The 24,548-nt window shown below is 33.3% G+C and overlaps 2 protein-coding genes and 1 long non-coding RNA gene across 3 annotated transcripts; all 3 read right to left on the bottom strand.

Annotated features, from left to right (window-relative positions):
* Window positions 1-1,790: 1,790 nt before the first annotated feature.
* Window positions 1,791-4,287, bottom strand: LOC131000062 (double-stranded RNA-binding protein 6). The gene is made up of 3 exons (XM_057925821.1): window positions 3,892-4,287; window positions 3,012-3,231; window positions 1,791-2,784 (listed from the first exon to the last, which is right to left on the bottom strand). The coding sequence occupies exons 1-3, from the start codon at window positions 4,135-4,137 to the stop codon at window positions 2,099-2,101; spliced, it is 1,152 nt and encodes a 383-aa protein (XP_057781804.1). The 5' UTR covers window positions 4,138-4,287; the 3' UTR covers window positions 1,791-2,098.
* A 3,268-nt stretch (window positions 4,288-7,555) lies between these two features.
* LOC131000061 (uncharacterized) lies at window positions 7,556-11,273 on the bottom strand. Its single transcript, XR_009093646.1, has 4 exons — window positions 10,888-11,273; window positions 10,725-10,806; window positions 8,435-8,499; window positions 7,556-7,848 (listed from the first exon to the last, which is right to left on the bottom strand). It is a non-coding gene; the product is annotated as an uncharacterized LOC131000061 (long non-coding RNA).
* An 11,754-nt stretch (window positions 11,274-23,027) lies between these two features.
* LOC131000060 (protein S40-4) lies at window positions 23,028-24,053 on the bottom strand. Its single transcript, XM_057925820.1, has one exon. The coding sequence runs from the start codon at window positions 23,790-23,792 to the stop codon at window positions 23,310-23,312; it is 483 nt and encodes a 160-aa protein (XP_057781803.1). The 5' UTR covers window positions 23,793-24,053; the 3' UTR covers window positions 23,028-23,309.
* Window positions 24,054-24,548: the final 495 nt, after the last annotated feature.

Below are 24,548 nucleotides of genomic sequence, written 5' to 3'. Positions count from 1 at the left end.
TCTATTTCTTTTGACCATAAAGTATGAACTCAAATATGGATAAAAGATGGGATTTGGGGCAGGCCTATAGCCTACTACATTTATTTCTTTATTGCTTAATGGACCAGCAATATTTAGTGTCTTCATAAATTTCTCTCTCAAAAACTATGTACTCTTCATTGCTCCTACTTTCCTCAACTCAAAATTAAACCTTTATTTTTTGAGAATACTCAAAATTAAACCTTTCTTACAAACTTCTTATATCTATAAATCTTGAAATCTTTGTGTGGTTGTAGGTGCAGATCCCTTGTGTAAAATATTTCCTTGTATCTTAAATTTCAAGTAATTGAGGTCAACATAAAATAGGAGAAAGTGACGCATAAGCAAACTTTCAACTTTCAAACTTGCAATTCTCATCGCTCCAAATAAAATTATTTAGCAGTCGCACAATTTTAATGAAATTATGAAATGTGTCACAAAGATTGTTATATTTTTAAGTATAATGAAGTTTAGCTACACTCCTACGCGTATTTATATTTTATTTGTAATATATAAATATATAAAATACATATTGTCACATTTAAATTTTGTGAGTTTTATTCATACAACTAAATTTTGATACATCTAAATTTTCATACACACGTACATATATTATTACTAATTTAATTATTAACAATATCAATTTTGGTCAAGAACTAATCATAAATATTTTGTCATAAAAATAACTACAATCTCATATGTCAAAAAAAAAAAATTATACTTTTACATGTTACTAAATTAACTACACCCTTAAATGTCACTAAATTTTATGATATTGTTATATTTTTGGGACACTCATAATATCTGTTGATTTCAAAAATGTCATTCATAATTTCACCAATTTTATACTTTCTACATATTAGGCCCAAATTCGACGGCCCACACTGGAATACCCATTAAGCTCTTTTCGTTGTTTGAAACTCTTTTTATTATTCTATTTTTGTCCCTCCACAAAATATCTTGAGTATTTCTTTTTGATATAATCTCATTAACTATTATTCTTAAAATTCCCACGTAGTATTTATTATTGGTTAGAAAATTGATATGGCTTTATTTCTGGTAAAAGATAAAAACATAGGGCGTTAAATAGCAACATTTGAAGGTTGTGACATTTTTAATAAATAAATATAAAAAAATTGTGTAAAACGATCTTATGAGTTAATATCCGGATCTAATTAATCATATTTAATTGTATACTTGCAATTATATTGAATCTTCACCTCCCTCTTATAAATGTTAAAAGTTAGGTTAAAAATCGATTTGAATCCTCCCCTCTATTCCACTATTTTTATGTCCTACAATTAAATTCACTATTTTCACATTATTAATATAAAAATAAAGCTAATTATAATATAATGAACCAAGATTACATAAAATTGAAGCTTAAGAGAATCATAAACCCTGTAATCTATATATAGAACAATCAACCCTAATAATTAATTATTAATTAGAATACAAATTAAATGTTAAAAAATACTTATAAATCCTAATTAGATATAATGAAACCCGAAACAAAAGAAATCAAAATTTAAGAAAAAAACAAATTTTAATAGAATACTAAAGAATGCGATAGTGGATCTCGAGTGAATGCATAAACTGTGTTGGTGTAGTTTTTTTTAAAACTAAAAGGGAGATTGTATTAATCGACATCGGAACGAGCAATATCGAGAAGCGAGATAGGAAAATCGGATTTCCAGATCATTAAATCGAACTGTGTTGGTATTGAGCAACCTATAAACAGTGAAGATTCACATAGACACACAAAACACACATACACACTCATATGCTTAAGGTGGATTACTGAAGATTCAAGTTCATATTTACACCAAAAACATGTGTTTCCCACTGAAACAGAAAGCATACTTAAACTGTATATAACATCCCTAAATCCAGTCTTACTTCCAAAATCCTACCAATTTGGGCTCTTCTCCTACCATTACCTCGGCCGGGGTGCGCTGCATCAATGCCGTGCATCCCGTGGACAAAAAATATTATACGTAAAATTAAAGAAAAAAGAGTAAGAAAAGCCAACATAGACATGTTGCATTCCAGCGTACTTGTGTTACGTCTGCAGCTGGAGTCATAACTCGAGCTGCTCCATGCATTTGATGGCGGTAGATTCATCAACGTTGCAAGTGCTGTCATCTGCAGGTGGCTGCATCTTCTCCGAGGGTGGTGGGGCAGCCGAGACAGAGGGTGGTTTTGGGGCCGGTGGAGCTGAGAAGACAGGAATCGCCTGCCTCATACGTACTGGTGGGACTACTCCACTTGGTCGGGGATGCATCACTCGAGCAGCAGGTGGTGCTGAGAAAACTGGCACTGCTGTTCTCATAGTAACGGGCGGAGCAATCCCATGGTAAGGTGTCCTATATTGGTTGACGGGGACGTAAGGAGCTGCCCCAACAACAGGATGCCTCTGGCTCTGAGTATGTGTATTCCCAACTTCTGATGACCGAGGAAGGGATGATGGTGAAGGCTGCAAAGTTGTGTTGTTTATGATAGACGGGGGCCTACTCCGAGAAGCAGTTTTCTGGCAAAACAAGGGGAGGATTTTGGATACGGACATTGGAGGGCGCTGTGGACTAGAGGGGCGGGGAGTTGGAACTGAATTTTTTTGTAGAAATGGTAACGAGATGCTGTTAACTAAGCCAGCCACGCCCATCTTTTCCTTCATTCGGTAGTTCTGCAAGGCCCTCGCTATTCTGATCTGCTCCTGTTCCTCAGTATTTTCGTGTTCGAGGGAAGAGCCTGCATCTTTCTGTGCCACTGACCAATAAAATAGAAGAAAACGTTTAACAATTCTTGAAACTTTCGCAATAGACAACAAACCACCACGCTCGTGCTGAAGAGGACACGAAAGAATCAACATGAACACACAACATTTCTCCACTAAAGCAGTAAGTATGGAAAGCTTACATTGTTTTAACGACAACGAATCAACATGAACAACACACAACATTTCTCCACTAAAGCAGTAAGTAGAGAAAGCTTACATTGTTTTAACGACAGCCAAGCCGCAAGTGCTGCATTCTTCTCTGCTTGCTTCTTGTTCTTAGCCGGTTCTCCCTGAAACGTGATTCCAGCCAATTCCACGATTCCTGTGAAGACGGGCAAGTGCCCTAAACCAGACCTATAGATTGTGTAGCGAGGCAATGGAGATCCAACTCTTTGTGCAATCTCCTGCAGGAGGTTCTTATAAACCCCTGTTTCATCCTAAACGAAAGAATATCATAATTAAACAAAACTTTTAGGAGGGTTCTGACTTCTGAGATCATCATTTTGATCCAAACCAATACAAATTTCTAATCTAAACCAATACTAATGCCTCTAACATTGCATGGTTGCATGGATTCATTACCACAGTCAACGATTTCAGCTATCCATTTCAATCGACTACCACTATCAGATTTTAAATTCAGTTTCAAAGTCAACAAGTCTAACTCCAGAGCAACCTAATTAAATCCTTTTTAATGAAAAATTAGGTGAAAATCCCCTGCATTTTCAACGTTTACGTACTTAACCCAACCTTATTAATTACACGAATGTACACACACAGCTGCGGAGAAAATTCGCGCACCGATAACGAACTATTAATAAAGAAATTGAAACGATATCCATGCTTCTCCCACAGCGTGTTGACTGGTTCCACCAAAATTTTCCCCAAATTAATTACGGCAGACTCATGTAAGCAAACGCAGTGATCTCGTTTGTTTCACATTACAACGGAGGGCAATCACGTAATTTCACCTCACAGATCAAATCGACCGGCAGCGGCGCACGTTAGCGGCCGGCAAAAGTAATCACGATAAACGAACCCTAATAATGTAGGTGGAGCAGCAAAAGCTAGAAGTAAATTGATGGAGGGGAACGTACGAGGATGCGGGCGGCGAGGGAGTGGGAGGGGCCGCGGGAGGAGAGGGAGGCGAGGGCGGCCTCGGCGGCAGCGTGCTCGGCGAGGCGGAGGTTGGAGCAGAAGTAGGGGCTCTCGAAGCTCTCACCGTTGAAGTTGACGACGGCTTTGAAGCGCGGCGCGTGGTCCGGACCCTCCCTTATGCACGTGTAGGATGGAAGGTTGAAGCAGCTCCTCTGCGCCAGCTCCTGTAGCTGGTTCTTATACATCTCCCCTCTCTCTCTCTCTAAAACTGTGTGATTGTGTTTTCGACGAAACGGAGCAGTTGTTGCAGAAATCGTGCCGTTTTATGGAGGAAGAAGGAAGAGAGAGAAGCAGTTTTGAGCTAATTTTTTTGGCATTTTGAGCTATATACGCGTTCCATATTTATTATTAATGATTAATGATAAATAAAATACATGAGACCACTTCCTAAAAAAAGAAAGTGACATAAGGCTTAAAACAAGAATTGTGACATAATCTTGACGAATATATATAACACAATATATATATGTATATATTTGATTTTCTCAGTTCCCACATCGCCATTACAATTCTATATTTTCGCGTTGAGTTTATAAAAGGGTGTTATTGCATCAAAATACATGACTTTTCACATTTTTTTGATTTTACATATGCATTTAAAATTTGATTTTTAAACACACGAATTTTTATTTATCTTTGATTTTACGCATAATGTACATTTTCGATAAATCATTCGTTAATATATTTTTGTATTATTGTAAAGGAATTTATCTAATGTCCAGCTATATCTTCTAGGAAGATTTCCGTTTACGCTACGTAGACAATTTCGATTTCTACCTCGTCGAAAATTTCCCTCGTGTGAAATTAGAAAGAAAGAAAAATTGGTGTATTTGTAAGCAAAATTTTAAATTTAATTTGCAAAATAAAAAACATAAAATTTATTGTATTTTGATGATATTATCCCTAAAAATTACTCCATAAATGTAGATTTTTAATGTGTATAAACTTTAAAGAAAGGATAGAAAAACCGAAGTGTTGGTTGAATAAATATTGAAAGTGAGTGATAAAATGGATGGTATGAAAAGGAAATAAAAGTGAAAAAAGGTTGAAATGATTTATGGTAATAATAATTGAATTTGAAGGTAGAGAGAGTCAACTGTGTGTGGGATGGGGGGCCGGAGATTCTCTGCATTTCTGAAGCCTTTTTCTGCCACTCGTCTCTTTGATTTTCTCAAAAATATTTCACTTTTTGTAATCTTCTGTCTCTTTTGAAAATTCGGACATTATTCACTTTTCCTTTTTGTCGCACCACTACTGCACATTTTTATCTTTCCTACTGTATTGTTTTCGTCATTAAATTAAACCAAGCGAAAATTTCAATTAATAAAATTAATCTATATATATCACACACACACACACACACATATATATATATATATATATATATATATATATATATATTCTGTATTCAATTAATCAAATTATCTTCAATATCTCAATCATTATTATATATATTCGGAACACAATATCTTATACATTTATAATATGTTATGAAAAAAAAATGATTTTACAGTAATCATTCAAAAATCCATCAACTTGGAACTAGATGATCTAGCTAGCTGGTCGTCGATGACATGGTTTTTGACTCATTGATGTCAGAATTGTTCATTTTTTCAAATTTTTATCAGCAGTGGGGATGATGTTATAAGTAGATGACCTGACAGAGAGGGAACCACGTTGGGTTAAGGAGATTGTAATGGGATGACATGATAGCTGATTTGATCTTTTTAATTTTGTTTTTTATATTTTGCATTTAATTTTAATTGCACAAATTTAAATAACACAATTTACTTCAAATTTAAATTACATTAATGGAGATGCGTATTTATAGAAGAGAAAAATTAAAAAAAAAAACAAAAATAAAAAACGGCTAAAAGAGCAGTTGGGAAGAGAGAAAGAGATTAAACGGCTATTTTGCAAAAATCCGAATTTTCCTTTTTTTTTATATATATATCGGCGCGTGTATAACACGCGCCCGCCTTTTTGATCATCGTGTCTGATCTGTTTTATCGGGGCAGCCTCGTGTCTCTTGCGGATGCAGTGGGAGACCCGATCGGGAGTGACTCGAGTCCCCCCTATCGGGTCCCCACTGCGGATGCTCTTATATATTTATGTTACAATTGTACTTGTATAATAAATGTGTAAGAATTTTTACAAAAAAATTAAGTAAAGTCATCAAAATCTAATTTTATTTCAGTTCGTTCATTTAATTTGGGCATATAATGTTTGCGTCTATAAAAATTATTTTCTATACATATTTGACAAGAAATGGGTATTTTTGCGTATTAATTAATACTACAATTAAACGTGTGCTATAAAATATGGCAATATTGTTACGCATAAATTATCATATTGTTAGAGTTGAATTTTTTGGTATAATAATTCTACTATTTGCACATAGTTCATAAAAATGGCTGAACGCATCTCATGCTAATATTCGGTCTTTGTATTATCACTAGTATTAACCATATAAACATTATTATAAAAAAATTATTTTATTCAATAAATTAGTTGGAGGATGAAAGTTGCAATTCTTTATTAAATATAGGAAATATATGACTTATAATTACAGTAATTAAGTTCTTAAACGTTCCATTGTCTCAATTAGGTTATCAAACATTAGGTTCTGTCATTATTGAACCCCAACAGTTTAGATTCATTGAAGTGATGCAATCATAACACACTATACTTAAAAAATTCAATCAAATCAAACATAATTTCAGGATTCAATAATACAGAGATTATAAAATTAATTGGATCGAATATCAAATATTCAAGTAGTAAACGTGGAAGTTCAAACACTTGTGTATATATAATATAAATCAGATGTAATTTTAATGATGTAGCCAGTAATAATAAGGGTTAATAGCGATGTATGTTCTAAATTTTCAATAATTTTTTTATAAAATGTTTTGAACTTTCAACGTATTACACAGAATGTCTTAAATTTTCGTTTTCTACTCAAATTTTTATTTTCTCCTAAAAAATCATGAACTTTCAATATTTTTTCATAAAATGTCTAGCTACATAAAATTTAGTGATGCAAAGATAACAAAAAATCTCAAACTTTCAGCGTTTTCCCACAATGGTGATTGCTAATATGGTTTTACAACAAGGCGGTCTCCAAAATGTTCCATCCAACAAGATAAGTCATCTTTCTGCTCGCACATTTTGTATATCGAAATATTAATGAAAAATGCCGAAAGTTTAGAGTTTTTTTTAAAAGAAAATGAAAGTTCGAAATGGAATACTCCTTCCGTCTATAAAAAATAGTCATTTTTTTTTTTGCGTCCAAATAAATTAATCTCTTACCATTTTTTGAAACTTTCTATCACATGATATTCATCTTTCTCTACTTACGATACAATTAATTATCATTATTAATACTTCATCGTCCACTGTAAGTGGCTCAAAACTTTTCGGCACGAAAATTAAAGAGAGAGTGTAAATTTAACAAAAGTGATAGGGCTCATATTATTTTAAGAGTTAAATTTTTTCACTGATAAAAATATGTCATTTATAATAGAACTATTCAAATGTCACAGCCCACTATCCCAATGACGGGTTAACCGGGGTTATGACTTGGATGAACAATAAGAAATGGAAATTTAAAAAGGGATTTACCAAATAACCAACATTAATAACAACAAACTAGTGGTATATATATATAACCACTTAGGTAATTAACAAATGAGCCAGCCATAACGACTAAACCCCAAATGAAAGTTAAACAAAATGAAGGAGTAATAAGTTCCACAATACGATAACAAATTCAGAGTGTTTGCAGCGGAAAAACGTGTGAGTTATGCATATGGAGATGCATACTCAAGGTTTCATTACATAAATATCAAAAGGGAAATCCGCTCAACACCAATCCATTCCATCGCCTGCTCAACCTGCACATTTAGAAATACATGCAGGGCTGAGTATAAAAATACTCAGTGACATAAGCCGAAAATACAACATGCATACATATATAAATTGAACTGCCATAACAGTAACACACAGGGGTTTTCATAAATGACCTGCGCTTACTAAAACATTTCGTTCATTTTCATAAAGGTGGATGCATCCCATTTTCAGTCTATATGATCCATATCTGTCCTTTCTGTCACGCGCCGGGAAGGAGGCCTCCTTACCACGGACGCCAAGACCGGTCGCAAGCGACTCGCGGTCTCCATGAGTGTACACGTTAACCCTAGCTAGCGACCTTTGTCTAGCATAGGATCCCAATTGGATTTCCTTTAAAGTTGGCGAACCAACACAGATAGGATACATATAAAAACATAAACATTTTGGCAGTCAATCATTTCATAAATATTTCATTTTCATAACATTTTCATTTTCATAAAGGGCATTAAACATATAAGCATTTCATAAGAACTGAATAAATAGTCAAAACATATCATGCATATATATTCGCATATGAGGCCTACGTCACGCAGGGGATCTCTATATACGTAATAATAAAATAATGCCCACCTCAATTGTTCTTAAAGCTGGCGTGGAGTCGTTTCTTCTTCTGCTTCACTTTCTGTCGCCCGGACCTTCATTGATGAAGAGTCGATAAGTTCGTGAAGAAATTGTCATAAGACAAAGTCTAATTCTATGTGCCTAAGGTATCTTTTAATGTTTTAGGGTTCTAGCATCCATATTAATCTCGTTTCATTCAATCAATAAAATGTAACCAATTATCATGTAACTATCATATAGGTTCGAACCCATTTGTTCGAACATTAACATGTACATAATCCATAACCTCCCTCTACACCCGTCATTTAGTCAAGTACTCCATCAATTAAGAACAAGCCATATATTATCACCTTGAAAATTTAATCATTATAAATCATGCTTTCTCATACTTCGCACATTTTCATCACTTAAATAAATAAATCATTTATAAACACATGCTTAGTAATTTAATATCTCAATTAAATCCCAAGCTCATTTGATAAAGTAAATCATATACTTAATCATTCTATAACACAATTCCACATTTTTTTTATCATGTAAATAAATAGTCTCAATATTTATTAAAACATGAAGCCATTCTAATAGGACATTTTAATTCCATTATAATGGAATTACTCATAAAATAATTTAATCCTTTTTCTTTAAAAAGAAACCATATTTATAATATTCTATACATTTTTTTTATGTAAATAAATAAGAAATTCCATTATTCATTTATAAATAATAAAACATTTTAAAATCCATTGAGATGAAATAAAACATTTTAACCATTTAAAATCCATACTCAAAAAGCCTTGAAATATTATAAAAATGAGGGTTTAATCCCAAATTATTATTATTATTTTTTTTTAGTCCTTCAATAAATTAAATAAAAGAACGGACCTCATTTAAAATAAATAGTCCCAACCTTAAATATTAAAAATTAAATCAAGATATTTAAATTCACTAAATTAATTTAGTGAAAATTCAAACATTTTAAAATAAATAAGGCCAAAAATTCGTAGGCTTTATTAATCAATTAACAGTTCAAAACTTAATTAAAATGGGCCCAGTACATTTTATTAAATAAAAATCGGCCCATTCCTTTTTTTTTTTACAAAGCAGGAAGGCCCAGCAACATAAAATAAAATCGGCCCATTTTATTTAAAATTTTCGGCCCAAGCTAAATAAATAAATCGGCCCAAACAAAATTAATAAAGAGCCCAATTAAATCCTAACCCTAATATAACACACATATATCACACACACAAACACATAACACACGCACACACACAGCACATCATCAGCGCCTCACTCTCCCTCTCTGCCTCTCGGCTCTCTCGCCCCTCTCGCCTCTCTGCTCGGTCGAGTCCGGCGCCGCCTCCGGCGCGCCGCCTCGCCGGACGCCTCCCTCCTCTCTCTCTCCCCTGTTTCCTTCGTCCGTTCCTTCTCTCTGGCCCTCTCACTTCAAGAAACGCACACACACACACACAGCTCATCTCTCTCCCTCTCCTCGTTTCTGCCGCCGCCGCCCGAGATCGGCGAAGGTCCGGCATATCGCCGTCGTCCTGCTCCTGTCCCGGTGAATCGACGGCAGCCACGCCTCCTCACGGCCCATCCCTCTCGGTATCTCTCTCTCTCTTCCGGCTCACGGTGGGCAGTCACCCCGGCGACCACAGTGCCGCCGCGACGACCTCAACAGCACCGCTGCCTGCTCTTCTTTTTCCCCCTCGGCCGGTCGAGCAACGGCATCCCGAAGGGCCGCCGCTCGTGCCGCTGCTTCCGCCGCGTCGCCGCCGTCTCTGCCGGAGAAGATAAGTCCTTTCCCCTTTCCTACTTATTCCCCTTTTCTCTCTTTTCTAAATCTAAAACTCAATTAATCTTTCTCCTCTCCTCCCAATTTCTGACAGAAAAAGGAAAAGGCGGCTCGGCGGCACCGTTGCCGTCGCCGGCCCTGAGCAGCCGCCGGCTGTCTCACTCCCTCCCCTGACTCGGACACACAAGGACGGGAGACTCATCCCCCCAAATTCCAGTCACACGCACAAAAGCAAAATTAGGGTTTTATTAATCTGTTCTTTCAATCATTCATTTCCTTTTTATTAAAACTGATTGTACATGTAATAGATTAGAGAATATAGTAAAATGTGTGCGTGTGTATTATTCTGTTGGTGTTTCTCTGATGGTGATAAGCTGATGTAATTGAAACAATAATAGTCTAAAAGAAGTGGTAATGGATGCGTGTGTTCGATCTGTTTTCATTTGAATCATAGTTTTGTAATTTAACAAATGAATGTATGGAGAAAGTAAAGTAGGAGGTAACCTTGATAATTTTCTGAACTCACAAAGTTGGATCTGCGAATCAACAATTTAACAATGAATTTGGATTTGAATCTGCTTGATTGCTGGAAGTTGGAAACATAACATAGTTAAAATAGAGGGTTGTATCCCCAAGGAAGAAGAAAAGAATTGGTTGGAACACTTACCTCTGCACTTAAACTTTGTTGGGTGTGTTGAAAAGCGAGGAAAGAGCGGATGAATAATAGAAGGAAACTTGGTTTTGAAACTTGGCTTTTGTCTATTTGAAATGGCAGATGATTGATGATAAGATTTTGATGATAAGATTTGTTAAGATTATGAGGATTTTATTGTCGGTATAAAGGAGAGTTGGTGGTACAAATTGGCAGTGAAGTGGAAAAGTAGGTGTAGTGGTGGGGGAAAAATGTAATGGTGGGGATGTAGGGTAGTGGTTAAGATGAATCAAATTTAAATAGAGCTCTTGACTCTAATCAATTAAAAGATTCTTTATGAAATCCTTGCAGTAAAATCATTGAAGTAAAACACTTTATAAAACTTAATATCCCATTTAAAGGAAATTTTATGACTTCATGCCCACTAAAAAAAATCCATGTGGCTCATATAATTATGCTCAACTACTAATTAAACTTGTGCACCATATTTATAAAGATCCTTTAAAAATCAAACGGATTCAAATAATAATAAGAATTAAGCACATCAAGACACATATAAAACAATTAAATCACATCGGATAATTCAAACTATTTTTATTAATAATGGATGCCGAACCTTAATTATTAATAATTGAGTCTTTAATCAGTGATTAAAAGCCGGGATATGACATCAAAATAAAATATTGGTTATTTTTAGTGGGACGAAGATAGTGGTTTTTAGGTAGAGTCCCTTCTACATCTATAATACACTTACTTTTTTTTATTAAAGCTCTTATCATTTTTTTTCAGAAGTATATATTTTATGGACGTAGTGAAGTGAGTATTTTATAAAAAAAATATTAAAAGTTTGAGACATAGAAGACTATACTAAGCTAATACTTCTTCCGTCCCACGAATCTTGACACGTTTGGTTTCGGCACCAGAATTAAGAAGTTGTAGATTAGTGTTTTAAGTGTGTAATTAATAAAGTATAAAAGTGATAAAGTAGTAGATAGAAAGTAATAAAGTGGGAGAGAAGGTGATAATTATTACTCCCTCCGTCCCAGCTTTTTGTATCCACTTTTAGTTGTAAATACAATTAAAAGTGGATACAAAAAGCTGAAACGGAGGGAGTACCTTATTTGAAAATGTGTCAAGATTCGTGTAACGGTCCAAAAAAAAAAAACGTGATAAGATTCGTGGACGGGGAAGTACTAATAATGATGGTGTAAATTGTAGTATGGCAGTCGGCAGTGTGCCAGTGGAGTTCCAAGACTGCAATTTGGTTTCTAGATCACGTGAATGCAACGATACGTTGCATTGCATGAGCTGTGCTACTATCCAATCAAATGCGACCTTTATATATTTTTATTTTATTTACAATTTCACACATTTTCTTTTTCTTATTTTTTCAGAAAAAGAAAATTCTAGAACCACCCGTCAACATCATTGCCTGGTTCCTCAAATTGAATTATACTTAATTAAAGTTTACTCCTCCAACCCATATATAACGGCACTATTACTTCATCAATTCTTCCGTTATTAATACTCTCTCCGTCTCTGAAATAAGTTTATCTTTTTCCTTTTTGGGACGTTCCCAAAATAAGTTCATTTTTTCTTTATTTTCATTTTTGGACAACTACCCCACCACTAATAACACTTTATTTATTTTTACTTTTCATTTTTTCACAACTCTCAATATAAATTATAACATTTTTTCACATTTTCACCACTCCCAATACTAATTATAACACATTTTTATCCACTATCAATATACTTTACCACTTTTCCTTAAAACTCGTGCCGTCCCCAAAGAAGAACTTATTTCAGGGACAGATGGAGTAATATTTTAGTTACTAATAAGACATTCCATCAGTAATACTCCTTCAGTTCTATTCATTTCTAAATGATACGAATTTTAATAAAATAATTGAATGTGTTGTAAGTGGAGTAAGAGTCTCACTTTATTGTGTGTGGAAAACTTATCAAATATAAATTGGATATATTTTATAAGGACGGAGAGAGTATTACCTATTTTTTAATTAAAAAAAAATACTTCATTCATCTCACTATAAGTGGTTCAAAGCTTTTCGTTACGAGAATTAAGGAGAAAGTGTAAATTGATTAAAATTAGTATGATCTATATCTTTTTCAGAATTAATTTTTTTATTTATGGAAATAGGTCACTTATAGTGAGACTATCCAAAATAGAACGCATACCAATTTTAGTGAAACAGATGGGGTAATTATTTAAATATTAATAATAGTGAGTCTAGTTCATTTTATACATCAATTCATTTAAAATATTTTTTAAATACTTTTTATCATGTCACTTTATACACTAATTGCACTGTTTTTTTTTTATTCAACTAACTATCCTCTTCTTAATCACACACTTTTTAATCTATGTAATTAAAAGTAATGAGACGTTACTGATGTAACGAATGTGGTAGCATGTATGAGACTTTAGGCTGAATTAAAAAAAAAAACACTAATACTATAATTTACAATAATTAAAAAAACAATGTTATAGGATATAATCAAAATTGGGTTGAGTCAATCTGCATTATAACTAGATATATTTAAAGTGAGACAAAGGAAGTAATTAATTAATGCTGAAATATTAACAATAACAACTATACATGTATACATCTAATTAAAATATAGGGACTAAACTTATAGGATTTTACGATTAAATATTTAATTTGTTCTTGATGGACTTTTGTTTGTTATTAATAATAAAAGCCATTTAATTAATTACAAAATAATAATAATAATAATAAAAGCCATTTAATTTAATTAATTACAAAATAATAGGCGACCTTCTTAATGATTCAAAGAACAAAATTACCACTACTTGTGAAGTGATCATGATGGGATTTGGGGCTAAAAAGCAAGCACTCACAACAGAATCTTTTGAATTTCGAGGTTGGTTTTCCATTTACAATAACACGGTTAGTTTAGAATATTGCAATTTGGACAAAATATATTTATTTTAATTTTTTTATTATCTTGTCCATAATGTAGCTATTTTTGGAGTTCTTATATGTATAAAAAATCAAAATTAAATAAATAAATTATAAAAAATTACAAAAATAACAATAAAGTGAACAAAACAATAAAACTAACTAAATCCTTTCTGATTCTGAACCAAAAACTTTAAAGAAACTTTTTTTTATATATTTGATCATATTAGAGCATCACTAACGCACCTATTCGAGTGTCTACTCGAGTAGAGCGTTGCACTTGAGTAGGGCATTGTAGGGGTGAGTTACTCGAGTGCTACACGAGTCTTCGAGTATGCACGATGGAGGGAGATTTAGAAGCGTGCAATGCACGCGCCTTAATTTTATATATAAAAAAAATTGAATTTTAAATTCAATGTAATTTTTAATGATGTTTTAGTTTAATGACGTATTTAACTATTAGAAAAATATGTTATTTAAATTTGAGCAATTAAATTTAAATGAAAAACATAAAAATCAAAACTAATGTTATCAAGTAGACTATCAAGTAACCCCAATGCAGCACTACTTACTCAATGTGGTTCCCCACTATGAAGTAAACTATTAAGTAGGCTATCAAGTAAGCCCATTTCAGATGCTCTTATGTTCAAATAGAGTACTACTTCTTTGTTTAATTTGAGGAGGGCAGAAAAGTAAATTTATACGTTAGAACGAGTCAATTAATTACACTACATGAGTTTCGGTGGGGAGCAGACTTAAATGATCTCCGCGTTTAATAAAGTTTGACTTTCGAATACCCTAAAATACCCCTGCAAAGATTAATGCAAAAGGCAACATCAGAAAGAAAGACTTTGGTATATTGGGTCAAAGAGCTTTTTTTTTTAGAATTACGAGAAATATTTATTATATAATCAAAAACTAATTCATACGCAGACGAGATCTTTACACCACACAAAAGTGGAAAAATTATCTGCATGCAGGCGGAATCACTGGCCACACAAAAGTGCAAAAACTTTTCGCACACGAGATTAAATCCACTACCTCTCAGTCTCTCACAAATTAAATGCACTATGAAATCCATGATAAGCCACCAATATTGAAAATAAATTAGATTTATTAAACTTTAAAGTTTGTTTGAAAATTCTACTTTACTATATATATAACCTAGTATTGTGGGTTAAAAGTAGAAAAAGAAAGTGAAAGTTGAAACAATGCTTTATTTTCTCTTCTTCTTCTTTTCCTTTATAAATCTGTTTTGACAAATAAAAATTCAAAATCTCTATTAGGAATCTGTTTTATGTAGACCACCTCTTTTCTTTACTTCTTTATTTTGACTTCTTGATTGTATTCGGTGTGCCTATAATTAATTCAACTTAAAAAACTACATTTTGTGTTTAAATAAATTTATAAATAAAAAAAAAGTACAAAGAGAATACAATTCATAACCTCACGGATGAAGAATTAAAGTGCCCAAAATGAGATTAAAAAAAAAAATAGACAATATAAACCAAAATAACTAAAAAAATTCATCGAATGCAATTCATTTTAGAAGCCCAAAATAACAAAAAAATTAACGGCCTAAGCCCAAAATTGTATTTTGGGACGATTTAAAAAAGAAGCCCAAAATTCCCAATGAAATTAGATGAAGGTGCAGAATACTGTGTGATTTGTATTTATTTTTCTTATTTATACAAGTATTAAAGATTGTGCAAGAGGGTTTTATTTTATTTGATAGGATTTTTAGTTGCTGGGGTTGGAAAAAGTATGTAGGGAAATAGTATTTGTAGGTTAATATTTGGATAGAAATGAAGAAAAAGGCTTTTCATAAGAATTAAGGCAAAGCGACGATTAGAAATCATTACTTATTTAATGGGCCTTGGCCCAAATCAAGCTCCACTTTGGATTATGGAAAGTTGGATTTTGCTGTGTAAATTCAAACACATGTAAATTTATGTATGTTAGCCCATTTAAACGGTAATAAATAGTAGTAGTATAAAATATTTGACTCGTTAGACTACCTTACATAAAGATTTGCGGGAACGTTACTGATGTGTAAACGGTTGTCAACTACTCCCTCCGTTCACAAAAAATCATCTTAGAAGGGAATGGAACGAGTTTTAAAAAAGAAAACAATTAAATGTATTGTGAATGGAAAAGAGATTTCAGTTAAATAATATGATTAATAATGATAATTAATTATATTATGAGTGAAAAAATGAGCCTCTCATATGATAAAAAATTTTTGAAAATGAAAATTTTGTACTTTTGTAAACATTATAAGTGATAAAAAAAAAGAATGAAGTGTTTATTTTCAAGGTTATAAAAATTAAGATAAGGCATGGATAAGTTAGGCAATTGGGAAATCATTGTCAGCAAATATTTATATTTCTCTATTTTATATTATTGTCACCAGCCACAATTAATGTACCAAGACGTTTTTGACAACACTAAACCAAGCCAAACCCACCGGATTTGGCTAACAAATTAAATGTTTTTACCAAAAAGCAATTGGAGTTTCCCTTCAACAATCCAAATCTTTTACGTATAATACAAGTTCACTCAAAACAAAAATAAAAACAATTTTTTTATGCTTATATCATATGAATAGTATATATTTTTCATTTGTCTCTAATGTACAAAAACCCATACTTCATCCGTTCCAATTCAGTAGATCAAATTTTTTTATTTCAATTTCATATTTTAATAAATTATTTTTTAATATAGAAAGTCAGTATATAACAAATAGCCTTATATAACTCATTATTTACACATTTTGTCATTGCCACTCACAAATAATTATCTACATTGTTATTTAAAAAAAAGGAATATTTTTATTTTTCACTCCTATTTTTGATGAATTTATCCTCCAAAAAAGTTACTTTCTCACTCATGTTTTATTGTAAACTATCCGTTTTTTTAATAATAATGTCCAAATCTTGTGGCGTATTAAACTGGAACGAATGGAGTATATTTTTTACGCTTGTCGAATATTATATATATCCAAGATATTTCACGACAAAAACCTCATCTGAAATGGCCCTTGGGAGTGGCCAAGGGTTGGATATATAGTTCCCATTTTTCATGGATAAATGGATATGCTTTGTCCAATAAATTGTTTCTTTATGTAAACAATAATAGTATATACCATATTTGGAACTTGAATTTGGATAAAGAGATTGGATGAGTAGACATATGACTATAATGTTCCCATTTTGTTTTGGCATTATAAGCATTTTAATTCTAGGGTTTACGATCCCCTAAAAAAGGTATGGAGTTTGACGTTTTATTAATAATCTATAGAGATATACCAAAATTTATCAATTTATTAATATTTTTTGAAAGTATTTCACCTATTGTTACTTATATCAAGTTAATTTATATACACAACTTTTTAATAAATTACTTACTAGTATTCTTTAGATTTTTTTTTTTGACAGACCTAAAGTCAAAAAACTTTTATATACAAAAGTAGTAGTATATATTATATACCATGGGAATTAGGTTTGGCCCATTTCATCTTTATCCTCTACTTTCCCTACAAATTATATATATATTTTAATGTATGACTTTTATGCTACAAAAACTAATTAATATATTAGCTTATTGATTGGACTTTGATTGATTTTATTACCCACAAGCTAATAAATTATTCATAAAACTGGTTGTTTTTATAAATTACTAAAATGTCATGATCTAAATAGTACTACCTATTTCCCATTGGGCTTGTCCCATTTGATTTCGGCACGATTATTAAAGAGAGTATTAGTAGTGTTAAGTGTGTAGATAAAGTAACCAGAGGGCTTAGCCCACTGGCCACCGGGTCCTCACTTAAGTGAAGTGACCCGGGTTCGATCCCTCTTGGGAGCGAATTGGAGATTGGAGATATAAGGTGGATTTGGTGAATGGAGAGATAAGGTGGTTCTTGGAGTGGATGGGGAACTAATTACTAACATCTAACATGACTTTGACCGATCAAAAAAAAAAAAAAAAAAAAAAAAGTGTGTAGATAAAGTAGGAGAAATAAGGTCATAAAATAGGAGAGAGAAAGTGATAAAGTGATAAAGTAAGAGTGTTATTTATAGAAATGAGACAAGATCAATGGGACAAACAAAAAAGAAATACGGGACAAGATCAATAGGGCGGATGGAGTATTTTTTAAAAGGCATATTAAATTAGATCTAGTTTGGCCAATAAAAATAAAGCCTAGTTCAAGTGGCAAAGTTGAGGCATCCAAACACTCTTCTTTGTAAGAGGCATTGAATTCAATCCTGCATGTGTGCGATTATGTTCCCACCTTTATGGGATGTAGAGGCCCCGCTTGCATGCAAGTGACTTATTTGATTATTTAATATATACTTTTTATAATAATAATAATAATAAAAAATAGATCTAGTTTGACAAAGTCATTTAGTACTTATCACCTTCGAAGCCCAATAATCTTCATCTATTTAACCTAACATATATATCTTCTTCAACAAGTTATCTAAAACAAGATCAAACTATAAGAATTCAACCATGCTTCACAAAATAAAAGATGATAGGGGTTTTTTTATATATGAACTCATCTGAACACCAGTTGAATAAAAACTACTCTTTCTATCCCACTAAACATGCTTACTTCTTTTTGATTCGGTGATTAATCAGAATTTGTAAATTGGATAAAAGTAGAAGAACCTATATTTTTTTTAAAAAAAATTAAATGTTAGTAGTACTTTTTATAGAAATGAGTCATTTTTAATGGGATGACCCAAAATAGAAAAATCAGTTATCTTTAATTGGCCTCCGTTTTATATGGCAAAAGTTTATCCATTTATTCATCTTTTTACTTTTTCACATACCACACTTAACACACTAAATACTAATAGCTCTTTAAAACCTGTGCCGAAAATAAATCGCGGGAGGGAGGGAGTATGAATTAGAGTATATATATATATATATATATATATATATATATATATAGAAAGTGAGAAAGATAAGAGATGTATGAGTTAAGTCTACATCACTTGCCTTTTTAGATTAAGACTATCAAAGAATTCTTTATCACAATCGTGTACTCGTGTGTGTGCATATATATAAATACAATCTATGCAATTTCAATATCAAATATCCAATTTTATCACAAATAATAATAAATACGATGACCAATCTTTTCAATTCCAGCTAAAGTGGGCGCATTATGACAATGTATGTAGCCCCATACACAACAACTATGCATTTGTCACACAAATAAATACACATTGGGCCAATCTTCATCAATAAATCTACCACAATTAACTTAAATTCAACCAAATTTAAATAATTTATAATATTAACTAAATTAATTTTAGTTTTTGTATTGTGTGTGATTATTTAACTTAGATCATCCACATGAAAAATACTTAAACATACTTCTCAACTAGAAAAATACACGTCTAGAATTTAAACCTCACCGCTCATCCCCTCAATTATGCCTGAATGATAACTTAATTAAATTGAATATAACTCTTTTTTTATTTATTTTATGTTTTGCACTATAGTATTAGATAAATGATGGTATGGCCACACATGACTGCTAACAGTTACTATTATATTGTTATATTCTTTTCTTTCTGGTGTTAAAATTTGACTTGCACCAATAGATAAAATAATAAATTGAACTACATGATAAAATAGCAAATGTATATAGTTTTAAAACCTTACAACAATATATATACATCATTCAGAGACCCCCTAATTTTAGTGAGATCTATAGCACGATTTGGTGTGTTTATTTTATCAATCCTATGACTGATATTGTATCTGGAGGGAGATTTTTTTTCGCAGGGTTCGAATCCTGGAGGGAGCAGAATATTTTAAATTTTGTTATTCATCAGTATCTACTGCATTGTTCATCAGTATATATATCTTATTCATTACCCATTTTTTAGTAAATTTTATTTTTCATCAGTATATACATCTTATTCGTTAGATATACGTCTTGTTCATTAGTATTATATGTCTTATTCATTGTCCTCATGTTACACGAAAAATAGGAGGTCTCACTTGAGCGCGCCCCTATATATATATGTATATATATATGTGTGTGTGTGAGTGAGAGAGAGAGAGACAGGCAACGGTGAAGAAAGAGGTCAATAAGGATGTACCTGATCCGTAACTACGGCCAGATTCAACACTCTGCCTTCTATTTCGAGAATTGAACTTTGATCGTATCTCGCTAGCTTCATTCAAATTGTTTTCTCCTTTCACATTTTCTATCTCGTGAAAAATAGAGTGAAAATGAATTCCAAACATGTAAACAAGTTCATTTATTGTGATTTTAAATAGATGCCTTTCGTCGGTGATTAAGTGAATGTTAATTAACTAATATATACTCTTTTTCGTTCACAAAAATTGTATAATAAAATAAAAAAACACAGTTTTAATAAAATGATTGAGAGATAAAAAAAAGTTAATATAAAAAGATCCCATAAATGGTTGTTATTCTTGTCCCATAAAGAAAATAATACTATAATTTTCGTAAACCTAAAATAAAACTATTCGTTTTTGAACTATAACTCACCACTTATATTTATGATAGCATATTCATTTTCACTTTTTTAAAATTTTCACCATTCAAAATATTAGTTACAATATCATTTCACTACTTTTAGCATACTCAATAATCTCGTCTTAAAACTACTGTCACTTCTTTTTTTAAAAAAATTACACAAAAAATTGAGTACACTCAGATTTGACTCACACCCAAAATAATGTTATTTATAAGGTTCGAATCAGAATATAGATTTAAATCAGGATGCGGGTCAAAATTGAAGTGAGAGTGCAATTTAATTGTACGATACAATCCATTGTATCCAACACCGTCTCAAAATTTTATGATGGACTAAGTAAATCTTTTATGAGCATAAGTTGATATGGTGAGTGGTAAATTGTGAATAGAATTTTAGACTATAACTCACTATTTACTATATTTATCTTTATTTTTTAATTTTTTTTACCACAACTAAATATTTTAGAAGCATAAATTGGATATGGTGAGTGGTAAATTTTGAATATTAAAAAGGGTTAAGTATCAAATAAGCCCTTAACGTGGAAGCCCTTATTACATTGCAGACCCTATGGCAAAGGGGGTATCAAATAAACCCCTATCGTAATTAATTTTGAACAAATACACCCTTAGACTTAACGTCCACTTAACTGCCGTTAACTTATTATTATTTTTTTATTTTTCTTTTTTTGGTGGGTCCCACTTAACAGCCACTTCATCATCTTCAGCCGAACGCTCCAGCTTCCCCGGCCATCTCTCTCTCCCTCCGAACGCTCCAGCTTCCAAGCTCGCCGGTGGCGCGCAAATCGCCTGAATTTTCACCCACCGATCCCCAAATTTTCACCCATCTCTCCGGCGATAGGTTCGAACATTAGCCAACAATTTTCACCCAAATTCAGAAACAAATTATCAAAACCAGAGTTCGAACATTTTTAATTCCAAATTTTCGATTTCAAAAAAAAAAAATCAGAATCTGAAGCTCATCTCGCCACCCCCTTCAAATCTTTGTGCCGCCTCCCTTCGAATTCTGCGTCTTCTTAGATTTCAGATCTGTGCGATTGTGTGAGGGTTAACCGGAAAAGATGTCGGCTGGGGTTGGTGTTGCGTGGCCGAATTTGCAGAGGTAGGCGGGGTTGTGGTTGCGCTGGGATTTTACGGTGGAGGGTGGAAGAGAGGCGGTGGAGGAGAGGTCTGACGGGCTCTCTGCGACGGTCTGGAGAGAGGGAGGGGGTGGCGGGCGCTGGCGGGATCTGGGGTTGGGGAGAGGGTGGCGGACGCCGGCGGGATCTGGGGTTGGGGAGGGGGGCGCCAGGATCTGGGGATGGGGGAGGGGCTGACGGGATTTTGGGGGAGGGGAGGGGCAGACGGGGTCTGGGGAGGGGAGGGGCAGACGGGGTCTGGCGAGGGGGAAGCCGATGAGTCTAGGGAGGGGGAAGGTGCGGCCGGCGCAGGCGTGTGGTGGCGGCAAGCGGCGCCGGCGGGTGGGGAATGGAGAAGACGATGATGTAGCTGTTAAGTGGGACCCACCAAAAAAAGAAAAATAAAAAATAATAATAAGTTAACGGCAGTTAAGTGGACGTTAGGTCTAAGGGTGTATTTGTTCAAAATTAATTACGGTAGGGGTTTATTTGATACCCCTTTGCCATAGAGTCGGCAATGTAATAAGGGCTTCCACGTTAAGGGTTTATTTGATACTTAACCCTATTAAAAATAAGTTGGGAATTTATAAAGAAAAAGGCAATAGCAGAATGATAGGGTGTGGTTTTTCTCACCTACCCCACCACCCTAAACTCCAACACCACCTATTATCGACCAAACAGTGCCTTATTCTTTTTTCGTGCCACCTAATTTTTTCACCTATTTCTATTATTATTCCCCTTCCTTCAATCAATACCACCATCAACAATACCATCTGCTTCACTTAACTTTTCAATTACTATTATTTTCCACTTCTTCAATTAATTTAACAAAATTTTAAAATTTAAAAGGTAAATTGTGTTCTGCATGATATCGAACCGTGCTTTTTAATTTAAAATATTAAATATGAGAGACGCATATATAGATTGACCCAAATGAGTCCATATTGTGTAAGAAATTATGAATGTGAAAAATTCAATTTTTAGTTAGAATTCAAACCATATTTATTTACCAAAGTGGTTATGAATAAAAAAACTAATTTTTACTACCAACATAATTCAAACCATATTTAGTTATCTTCTTACTACTACTTCGTTCATTCCATCTATCTTGAGGCAAAAATTTAGACACGAGATTTAAGAAACTACTCCCTCCATCTTATTATAAATTTTTAAGACATTTATAATGAAACGTTTCATTATAAAAAGTGGGAGATTGGTGATGAAATGGAGAAGCAGAACGCTCAAAATAAAAATTATTTATTTTTAATTTAATTTAACTTTTTATTTAATTATTAATATTATTAAAAGAAATGGATCCCTATGGCTCCGCTTCTGTGTATATATAAATAAATGTTTTTCTTTTAACAAACATAATGAATTCGGTTGATATATATATAAATAAATGTTTTTCTTTTAACAAACATAATGAATTCGGTTGATATTCAATATTTCCGCTGAATTTTTCAATTCAAAAATTTGAATTTCATCAGTTGCAGACTTGCAGTTGCACACACAAAGTTTATGAAAATTGAAAATTGCCAAAGAGGATGAAATAACAATAATAACAATAAAATTTGGAAAATCCGATATGTATACATATACTCTCAGACACAAATGGAAAATCAGATACAAACTCTTGATTACCGATCGCTCATGGTTAAATAGGGCTTTTCATATAATAAGAAAAGCATTCCCCTCGATTTAAAAGAAGAAAAACCAAAAATTTGCTACAAAAACAAAGGAAACTAAGAGGAGGAGGAGGAGGAAACCGCAACACAAAATTTCACCGTTAATTAATTAATCCAAAAATAAAATTGATAGGTGAATCGATCAATCCTGAAACCCAACTTTCAGCCAAATCGCGTTTCTCACCCTGTTCAGATCTCTGCCCTTGAGCGTCCTCCCGATCCCTTCCTGCACCGACGAGGCGATCCTAGTCCTCGCCAGAAACTCGTGCGGCGGAACTCGGCCGCCGTTCTCCGCCGCCTCGTCCTCGTCGAAGTCGAAGTCGTCGTCGTCGCTGTCTCTCCGGCGGTTGTCTCTGTACTCGTGCTTCAGGATCTTCGACCAGTCAGGAATGTTGACCGGCAGAGAAGCAGGTCCTGTCGCCGATCCCCTCGCCGCCGCCGCCGCCGCCGGCTTCCTGGATACTCTGGAACTCTGCTTGCGGAAATCCGGCGACTGCGAGCGGCCGTCGGAGTTCCACACCTCCGATTCGTCGAGCTCGAAGATCATCGAGTTGTTCGTTATTTCCCGATCGGTGGGGAGAAATCGGTCGTGTGCTCTCGGGAAGTAGCTTTTCGGCGCAGCCATTGAATCGATCAGAATTTTTTGCTTGAGCAATTCTGCCTCTGCTCTCTTCCCTTGTGTGTAGAGGAAAAAAAGAATGGGGATTTTGTTATGTTAATTTGATACTTCAAAACTGGAGTTTTGATCTGCTTTTATAAAGGGGCGAAATGGATAAGGTTTCAAATGCTCTCTCTTTCACTCTCCTCTCCCAACTCTCTCTCTAAACTGCCTCTTTGCTGGTATTTTTATCTCTGCGGCTATGGTATATTTTGAAAATTCCTAAAAGATGCCACGTTTATTTTTACTTTTACTCGCTTTTGTTGACGCTGATTTTAACTCGTTGATTTCTGTAAAATTCTCCGAAATTACCCTTAGATTAAGATTCGGGCCAAAATTAATTAATTAATCGCACTTATAATTTTCGATCTTACATAATTTATAGGCAATTACGAAATTTAGTTTACTGAAATAACATGTCAAGTACGAATCACAACAAACTTAGATTTTTTGAAGAAATCAATCAATGAATAAATAAATAATCATTCTCTCCCACTTTAATAGCCTCACTTTTTTTGAACACAAAAATTTAAAATTTTCTTACTTAAAGTGGTATGGTCCATATTTATTAAGTAGTACATTTTTTTGAGGCATTTGCAAAAATGCCCTTTTCTTATAAACACTTGTAAAAATGCCCTTTTTCACTTATGAAAAAGGGCATTTTTACAAGTGTTTATAAGAAAAGGGCATTTTTGCCTATTAACACCATTTTTTTACTCAAAA

Source organism: Salvia miltiorrhiza, chromosome 8, assembly GCF_028751815.1.
Source record: "Salvia miltiorrhiza cultivar Shanhuang (shh) chromosome 8, IMPLAD_Smil_shh, whole genome shotgun sequence".
NCBI lineage: Eukaryota > Viridiplantae > Streptophyta > Magnoliopsida > Lamiales > Lamiaceae > Salvia > Salvia miltiorrhiza.
This window is presented reverse-complemented; position numbering and strand designations above follow the sequence as displayed.

What these genes read in the sequence shown, in the direction of transcription:
- LOC131000062 (XM_057925821.1), bottom strand. Translation starts at nt 4,137, where the DNA reads ATGTATAAGAACCAGCTACAGGAGCTGGCGCAGAGGAGCTGCTTCAAC. An exon ending in CCCTCGCCGCCCGCATCCTC is followed by an intron (nt 3,232 to 3,891) that starts GTACGTTCCCCT and finishes TCTTTCGTTTAG; the next exon opens with GATGAAACAGGGGTTTATAA. An exon ending in TTGGCTGTCGTTAAAACAAT is followed by an intron (nt 2,785 to 3,011) that starts GTAAGCTTTCTC and finishes TTTATTGGTCAG; the next exon opens with TGGCACAGAAAGATGCAGGC.
- LOC131000060 (XM_057925820.1), bottom strand. Translation starts at nt 23,792, where the DNA reads ATGGCTGCGCCGAAAAGCTACTTCCCGAGAGCACACGACCGATTTCTC.